At 40.5% G+C, this 9,273-nt stretch overlaps 1 protein-coding gene across 1 annotated transcript; it reads right to left on the reverse strand.

Moving 5' to 3' along the window:
• Positions 1–2,771: 2,771 nt before the first annotated feature.
• LOC121302994 (neurofilament medium polypeptide-like) lies at positions 2,772–8,862 on the reverse strand. The gene is made up of 3 exons (XM_041233385.1): positions 7,769–8,862; positions 7,080–7,204; positions 2,772–4,649 (listed from the first exon to the last, which is right to left on the reverse strand). Exons 1-3 carry the CDS (start codon positions 8,816–8,818, stop codon positions 3,311–3,313), a joined length of 2,514 nt encoding a protein of 837 aa, XP_041089319.1. The 5' UTR covers positions 8,819–8,862; the 3' UTR covers positions 2,772–3,310.
• Positions 8,863–9,273: the final 411 nt, after the last annotated feature.

Raw genomic sequence — 9,273 nt, forward strand, 5'->3', positions numbered from 1 at the left:
TTGATCAACGAAAGCGAGGCAATAGCGCAAAAAAAGTTACTGCAGTATTTTGGTGCATTACTGCATTCTTTAAATCTTAATGACACATCTCCCTGGCCGACTGTATTATATCATTAGCTCGCTTCTGCATTACACTGCAGGTTTCAATTACTTTGTGCAATGGAAACTTTTTTTTAAAAAATGTATTTTAATTGCAGGATTAGCTTTTGCATTAAAACATAAGCATCTGTTTTCCCGCAGTACATGTTTAAGAATGAAACATAAATCGTTAGCAGCAGATTTTAAACACTGTACGCTCCCCGTGGTTTTACTTAACACTTCACATTAAGTGTCACTAATTATACTGTGCATAGTAACTACTTAGTAAATACATGTGTACTTCCACATAATTACAATGTTGTCTGTGTGTGTGTGTGTGTGTGTGTGTGTGTGTGTGTGTGTGTGTGTGTGTGTGTGTGTGTGTGTGTGTGCGCGCGCGCGTGTGTGTGTGTGTTTAAAGGCTGTCTGCATATTTGGGTGAGAAAAAATATATTCTATTTCTAAAACATGTTGTTATATTAGTCACATTACCGTATATTTGCAGTAGCGTCTAATCCCTTAGCATTTAGCGGGGTAATACAGTTTAACGCTTTAAAAAAACAGTGCGTAATGTAAAACTAGTTGTTTCTATCGTATTTATTATGATTGAGAAGTCCACAGCTTCTAGTGTACTTTTGTACTACATGCACGTTTGCATTGCGTTGTTATCGTGCAGCTGCAGAATGAAGCAAGGTACTCTGCAAGCAGTAAGTGTAACTTAAAAGTCCAGTATGACATCTGATTGCTAACAGGGAAATCCCGCAGCGGTCAGCTATAACCAATGGCGCATTTGCGACAGCGAACACAGTTGGGGTGATACTGACTTCCAATCGATACACAAGAGCAGTCAGTAATACTGAAACGTGCTCGGAAGGTGTTTTGAATGTGGCTTGGTGTTTATGTGGTGTAACTGGGTTTACATGGTCTTATTGTAAATATCGGTTATACTCGGTTACATTTTTTTTAAAGAAAATAGATTGTGGTTACATTGCTGAATTTGCAGTAATGATATATCATTTTTAATAGTGCTGAAACATCTTTTTTTTTTATTTTTGTTGCGAAGCATATTGAAAGGCAAGTCTACGACTGATCCTTAAAAAGTTGTTATTTTGCAGTGATGTTATTTTCCCATGGTGTTCCCTAAACTCTAAATGTACCAGTTTGCCATTATGCTTCACCATGCCTCTTCACTGTAAACATTGGTGTGATTTAATATGCAGAAGAATGAAACAATTCAATGATTCGAGCACATCTATATATAAACCATCTACCATTAAATCATGACACCTTATATCGTAATGTAGCTTTAACTTCGCACTGTAATGATTCGGTGCATTAGTCTTCCACGAACATTGCTCTCTGCTACTGGGGTGATAAAGTGTCGTGTCTTCTATTCATTTTTATTGAGTCTCAATGAATGGTCTATTTTGCAGCGGGTCTGATGGAACTTTTCACCGGCCTGTACTGCAGTGAACCAGCATACTCGCAGATGTCTTCATTAAGATACGGCGCGACTGTGTCATCTAGCCAATAAAAGACGTGTCTGACTTTGATTTGAATATTTTACTTTGACAGAGTCAAGACCCTTGGTTTACTTGTAGTGTTCCTGCTCGATTATCTCACTGCTGCCGAATGTAACTAACATTGCTTTGTGCTGCAATGAAGGCTGCCTCTATCAAACGAGGCACCTATCGAACATCTTTCCACAGAAAACTGGGAGACACACAATTATTATTATTATTATTATTATTATTATTATTATTATTATTATTATTATTATTATTATTATTATTATTATTACCTATTTTTTAAATATAGTGAACAACAGTATCCTCGTTTAGCTATGATATGGATAGGGTTTAAACGAAATATAGATGTACCCTGAAGTGGCAAATTTACACAACGTTACCATGTAAACTAGTCTGATACAGTGGCACTGCTGCATTTTCCATAATGTTAGTTTTACATGTGTAAAAACCATAAAGCCCTGTGCATAATTGATTACGCAGGTATAACACCATACAATATGTCTAGCTCCGTTGCAGATGATGATGTCACTATAGACCTACAGTAGGTCCTGCTGGAATATGAATGACATAATCAAGTGTATAACATTCAGGCTATCCATAAATACATTGAAGAAATCCCTGGAACTCTTTCTTAAAATAATAATAATAATAATAATAATAATAATAATAATAATAATAATAATAATAATAATAATACAGCTTTGTTCTAGACCTTATGTTCAATAACGAGGCAGAAATCTGCAGAATTATATTATAAATAATAACGGACAGCCTAAAACTCTATAACATATTTCTTCTATTAGTGGATATTAGTGGAATAAACTATAAAGGTACACATACTATTTTAGTGTCGTACATGAAGTAGATTATGCAGGAGTACAGCGTTGTGCTGTGTCTTGTGTAACTCTGTAAATCCATTCACCAGCATTCTTCTATTTCTTAATAAATGTACAGCAGTGGCCAAAACATTGCATCACCTTACATTTGTTTCCTGCATCCTGCTGAGCTGATGCCTGAGAAATATAAGATGATGCAATGATCCTGACCACCAGTATAGATTCCTGTATGCATGGGGGATTGATATTAACAATATTGCATGAACTATTCTTTGAAAACACATCAACAATAGATCAACCAAGAAGAAAATCACCACCAGAATTAGCACACTTTCAATATGTTCTTTATTGAGCGAATGCTGCTGTGAGATGTTACATGAGTCACATGTCAATAAGGTTCCCCCATGAATAAAAGTCCACTTTTTTAATTGCACTCTTGAGGTAAACATAATAAACAACAATAAATAGCATTTCTTAAGGCTAGGAGTTTTGTTTCTTATCATAATAATTTTTTGGCTCAGTTGGTTCTTTGCATAATCTTTTTCTCAGAAGTGACCCTCCAGCAACTCAGGAAATACCCCTTTGAAGTACGTCTTTCATGCATTTGATTTATTGTTGTTCTTTTTTTAAAATCATCCATATTAATATGTATTTTCACTTAATTTTCCCAAGCTTTGTGGAAGGCACACTTCAAGAGCTTGCATGCATTCCCCTCATATTGCACAAAGTAAATTACAGAGTCTTCACCCCTCCCATGAGAGAACCATTTCTGCTTAAAGCCTGTTAAAGCTGTCACTCACATGCATTTTTTTTAGCTGTCATATCATATGGCTTTCTCTATGTTAGTTTTCTCTACAGCAGCTGTTTTCACTCGCTTTCAGTCACTTGCTTTATGGACTGGGATGTGACCTTCTCCACCTTCTTTGTGGACACCAGCTTCTCCTCCAGAACCTGCTCCACCTCTTCCGTGGTCTGGGTGACTGTCACAGACTTGGTGATCTGTTTATCTCCATCTCCTGTGGTGGTAATTGTTTCCACGGTCTTGGTGATGACCACCTTCTGACTGCCATCCTCTGCAGAGGGGCTCTCATCTACTCCATTGGTGACCACAGCCTTCTCTTCCTCATCTTTTTCCACTCCACCTGAGCCTTCCTCAGCATTCACCACCACCTCTCCATTGACGGCTGTGTCTTCCTTCTGTGCAGCATCCGACGCTGCCTCTTCATCAGCCTCACCTTCGGATTCCTTTTTTTCAGACCCTACTTTGCCTGCCTCACTCTTGGAGACAGTCTCCTCTTCAGCCTCCTCCTTGGACTCTTTTTCCTCTTCTACGGTCTCATCCTCATCTCCCTTTTTGTCTTCAGACTCTTCTCCAGAGTCCTCCTTTGATTCTGCCTTGCCTTCATCCTTGGTCTCATCTTCTGCCGTTTCTTCTTCTGCCTGTTCCTGCTCTCCTTCTTTCTCACTTTCTTTCTCTTCCTCACCCTCACTTGCCTCTTTCTGTTCTTCCTCTGGCTTGGTTTCTTGTTTGGAGGTTTTGGTGCTCTCGATCTTCTCCTCCACAATGGCCTCTTCTACAACAGCCTCACTCTCCTCTTCCTTTTCTCCTTCTTCTTCCTCTTTTTCTGCTTCTTCTTCTTCCTCCTCTGCCTTCTCTTCTCCCTCTGCTTCTCCTTCCTCTTCTTCAGCCTCAGCTGTTTCCAATGTTTCCTCACCTTCTTCCTTCTCAGCTTCTTCCTCTTCTTCATCTCTCTCCTCCTTCTCTCCTTTCTCTTCATCTTCTTCAGCAGCCTCCTCCTCCTCTGCCTCAGCCTCGGGGGCGCTGGCACTTACTGCTGCCTTTGATATGGCTACCACCTCTTCTTCAACAGCCTCCTCTGCTTCCTGTCCCTCCTCTTCCTTGGCTCCTTCCTCCTGCTCTTCTTCTCCTTCCTCTTCTGCCTCTTCCTCTGCTGGTTTGGCAGCCAGCTCCTCTGCTACAGTAGCCAAGGCCATGTCCATCTCAGACTGCTCATCTTCCACCTTGGTCTCCTCAATGATTTCCTCCACAAACTTGTGTTGGACTTTCAACTTGGGGGGCTCAGCTTTTGATTTATGGATTTTGGCTGGGGTTACGGGCACTGATGGTTGTCTGTATGGGAATGATGGACCAGTGATGCTGCCTGAGAATGAGCTGAAGCGAGTCTCTTCACCCTCCAGGAGCTTCCTGTAGATACAGAGAAAAACTGCAATGAAGACTGGAAATGTGTGAGTTGTAATAACAGAAAGTATGAGTAGAGCATCACTTTCTTACATCAATAAGCCATACCTTATTAATACAGCACTCTGAAAAAATATCACAGACTAACAAGCTCCAGTGCCTCAAAAATCCTGAACAACCACCCTTGCTATTCAACCCTGGCCTTTCCCAAGCAGACTATTGACTGTGTCAAGCTAGCTTCATTATGTAGTGATTTTAAGCAGACTCATTTCCATTTGATTGAATGGCGAGTGCAGGAACCCACTGCATTGCAAACTCCCCTGTGTGTATATTTGTATGAATTACTGTATTGATAGTCTTGTTCATTTGTATTATATATGCAGTTTCTGTCTCCAAGGACTTTCTTGTAAATGTATAGTGTCAGTTCATAAATATCGAGCCTGGCAATTATTATTATTATTATTATTATTATTATTATTATTATTATTATTATTATTATTATTACTTCAGTTAAGAGACTTCTAGTATTCCCTTCAATGTACTGGATAAATTCATAGTTTGATTTATAAACTCTGATTTGACTTATTAAATGTGTAAGACTTAAAATTCTTAAATAATATTTTTCCTTAACATTAAATGAGGCATAACCAATATACAAAAATTAGTACACAGCAATTAAAGGCATTGTATTGTGTGGTAACACTGTATGATACATAACCAGATCTATGAATTTGTTCTGATTTGATGGGCTGTAATATTATTAATGGATACCTATAGACACTGGAAGGTGTTGAATACACTATGCTTAATGCCATTGTAACATATTGCAAGTTAAGAGAATGTATTAAATATATATGGAAGTCACTGACATGTTTTTATACTTAGCTGAGACATGTTTTGCTGCTCAGCTATGTATCTCAAAACACAGTATTCTAGCATTTGAATACTGCAGTAGAAGCAATTCTAGCCAGTGCAAGTATTGAAATGAGACTCCTGTTTACAGGAAGTGTCTTTCATTATAACACAGGCTACTCTAATTACCAGTAGCTATGCAATAGGAAAGTGTGAATCTGTATCATTAATTTAGTGTGTATACATCACATGGAATCAATACAAACTCTGTTACTGTTTAATTAGATAATTATCTGGTCATGGTGTTTCTTTGAGTTACATCTGTGTTTGAGTATTATTCTATTATGTTTTTATCCAGATCTTTGTGGATTGAATGCCTACCAGGAAAGCAGTGGAGGTCCGTGAATGTTTTATGGACACATTCCTTGGTCTCATTAAACTAAGGAGGTGATTTCCTATAAGCGGTGATGCCAACACCTTCACATACAGTGGTACAGCGCTGCCACTATAAGGAGGCAATTCAAGGTCCCCCAGCTGAGCATGACAGGTGCACAATGGCTCCCCTATCCCCTGTGCATCCTCTCTGCATCGTCGCTGTTGCAGCCGGGGTCTGGCAAGCGCAACCTCTAAAACTGTGTTTGCTGCTGAAGCTGCTGCTGCCTGCAAAGCCATGCTTTTAAAGCAAACAACAAGAAAAAAAAAGGGGATCGCCTGAAGTACTGTTTGAAAGTGCGTGGTATAGTTTTGTTTTAATTAAAACCAGCCTTTTTCAAATGCAAATTAACTTCTGAAAAACAATTTGCTGGATTGTTTTGTTGCCACTCAACCAGAATGAATGGTCACAGGAAGCGCTTTTCGGTCATATATTCAAATCAAATCAACCTCATTACAGAAATATCATTAGTGCGATTATTTAATAACAAAATACCCAGAATGATTTGTTGAAAATGCCCAAATCAAATCAATGCAACCTACCGATTCATTAATTAACACTGGCGTTATCATTAAAATGCCCATGTCCAATCTAAAATACTTTGAGAAACTAACACGTTAGAGCCACCATCAGCTCCTAAAATAAATTCTGCAGCACTATAACACCTCCCTGGTGTTACATTTCTATAACCAGTACATAAGTGAAAAATTGTAATGATAGTAGTAGTTTTATTTCCAGTCACAGCCCTGTATTATTTTTAACACACCAATACAAGTCATGTATGCAGCTGCATTCTTAAATAACGCGTTCTCAATTATTTGCTCCAAACGATCAAACCTGTAAAATACACTTAATGATGAACATTTAAATAAAGTGCAATGACGTTGTATATATTGCAGCAGAGTCGCTGGACTGTAAGGTATTTTATTAGTAAGGCAGCAGGCAATGCGCAGTAAGTATGTTTCAAGAGTCCTCAAAACAACCTTCAAGCGCGTCATCACAGCTGCAGTGTAGAGCATGGCACAGGCTGTTGGCTCAATGTTGCAGTGCTGTCAGTGGAAGTTTACTCATCCGCTATTATGCGAAAGAACTTGCAGCAAACATCTGCAGCGCTATTAATATTCAAGCCATGCTCGCCTATGCGTGGTTACCTGTATGCTGCGATTTCGATATCCAGAGCCATCTTGACATTGAGCAGGTCCTGGTATTCCCTCAAGTGACGCGCCATTTCCCATTTCGTTCCTTTCAGTTCGTTGTCGAGCTGATGGATCGTCTCCTAAAAGGCAAAGAGTAAAAAAAAAAAAAGAAGCGGGGTACGATTCATTTCTGATTAGTAGTGTTGCCAGTTTGGTTAGTCAGAGTGTTATTTTATATGAGGAAAAATAAACTGCAGTGCTGCATTTAAGTCAAGATTGAAATTATGCGCATTTCTAATTGGAAAAAATCACATATGTTTAGGCTAGTGGTACCATTTACACTCAGACTTGTCAAGTGATACAGCGTGTATCAATGAGGACTCAAGCACCACCCCTGCTAGCTTGTCAAGTAAACCGCAGATACAAAGCAATTGTAATATTGATTTACCAGAAGTGCTTACTCAGCAAATTCCAGAAAACAGGCGCCTCCCGGAAGATAAAAGTGACTTTCTTTAATTCTTAAAGGGGACGTGCAGCAGGTTTTAAAAATAATAAGACATTTAACTTATTTTAGCAGGTCAAATGTAAACGATAACACAATTTAACCATTTACGCACTGAAAGGGTACAGATTATAGAAACACACGAATGACTTCAGTTACGACAGAGTCGAGAGTGTATAGGTAGAAACTATGTTGGGCTTACCTGGTAGCTAGTCAGGTCGCTGTTGTGGCGATCCTCAATGTCATTCAGCTGCCTCTCCAGAGACTCCTTTGTTCCTCTGACGGACTCGAGCTCGATGCTCTTGGACTGCAGCTGTCGCCTGTACTCTGAGATCTCGTCCCGGGCGGATTTAATGGCCTCCTTGTTCTGATCAGCCGCCTCGGTCAGCTTTGAGTAACGGCACTTGAACCAGTCTTCCGCCTGCTGCAGGTTCTGTGAAGAGTGCCCTTCGAGCTGGGAGCGGATCTCCTTCAAGGCAGAGGTGATGTCAGTCTTTAGGTAGTCCTTCCTCTCGACTGTGACTTGGGAAGCCTGGATCTGAGCGAGAAGATCGCCTACCTCTTCCTCGTGATTATTTTTAAGAAACGCTATTTCATCTTGGAGGGATTGCGCCCGTTTATCAAGCTCAACTTTGATCAAAGCGGAATCTTCCACATCTTTCTTCATAGCGCGGATGGTGGTTTCGGTGTCTTCCCTAACCCTCACCTCTTCTTCGTACCTGTCCTTAAGGCGATGGATGTCTTCCTCGATGTGGTCAGTATCCAGCTGGATCTGTGCTTTCTCGTGGTTCACTTGCTCCAGGACGGCTCTAAGCTCACCGAGCTCCTGGTCGTACACATTTCCAAGCTGGGAATGGGTGACTTGCTTCTGCCGCAGAGCCTTGATTTCAGCCTCGATCTCCTTGTTTTGCTGCTCCAGGTAATGCACTTTGTCAATGTAGCCGGCAAAACGGTCGTTGAGCCCTTGGAGTTGCTCCTTCTCATTGGATCGCTTGTAGTCCCCATTGAGTACTGAGGACTGGCTGAAATCAAGGCTGTCGGAAGAGCTGTGGACAGTGGAGCTGTACGCTCTGGGAACGGCAACGTTGGTTCTCTTAAAGGAGGATGAGAGCGAGCTGATGGGGCTAGCTCGGGACCAGGACTGGGAGTGGAATCCGCTGGACGGGGTTGCGCTGGAGCGGCTGTAGCTGGTCCTGGTGTCCATCATCCTCCTATAAGATGGGCTCCCTATCGTTTCCAGAGTATAGCTCATCTCGGAAGACTTGCGTATGTGTATGGCTTTCACTGCGCTCTCTGCACTCTTGTCCTGCCTTTTTATATCCGAGGCATATTCGCAAACAGGGCAATAATAGGCTCTTTGCTGCTAATTGATATGCTGAAGGAGGGGATTTTTTCTTGACAAATAGCCCACGTGGGCTGGGCGTGCGCCAGAGAAAGACGAGTAGGAGAGAGAGGTCCTCTTCTGCTTTTCTAGTGCGCTGCAGCTTCTCGTGTTATATGTCAGAAACTAAGAAACACTGACAGACCAAAAATTGTACACATTGTATGACATTGTGTACTCGAATTGCGTCTTTATTTCTGAGTTGATGCTCAATTTGGATGCGTATGTGTTTTTAGACATCAAGGTAAGCACAAAGGAGTGAGTTGGTATATATATATATGAGTAAAAAAAATCAGTTTACAGTACCGGTAATATAATAATAATAA

Source organism: Polyodon spathula, chromosome 31 (assembly GCF_017654505.1).
Source record: "Polyodon spathula isolate WHYD16114869_AA chromosome 31, ASM1765450v1, whole genome shotgun sequence".
Taxonomy (NCBI): domain Eukaryota; kingdom Metazoa; phylum Chordata; class Actinopteri; order Acipenseriformes; family Polyodontidae; genus Polyodon; species Polyodon spathula.

What these genes read in the sequence shown, in the direction of transcription:
- LOC121302994 (XM_041233385.1), bottom strand. Translation starts at nt 8,818, where the DNA reads ATGAGCTATACTCTGGAAACGATAGGGAGCCCATCTTATAGGAGGATG. An exon ending in GCGACCTGACTAGCTACCAG is followed by an intron (nt 7,205 to 7,768) that starts GTAAGCCCAACA and finishes TTTGCCTTTTAG; the next exon opens with GAGACGATCCATCAGCTCGA. An exon ending in ATCGAAATCGCAGCATACAG is followed by an intron (nt 4,650 to 7,079) that starts GTAACCACGCAT and finishes CTGTATCTACAG; the next exon opens with GAAGCTCCTGGAGGGTGAAG.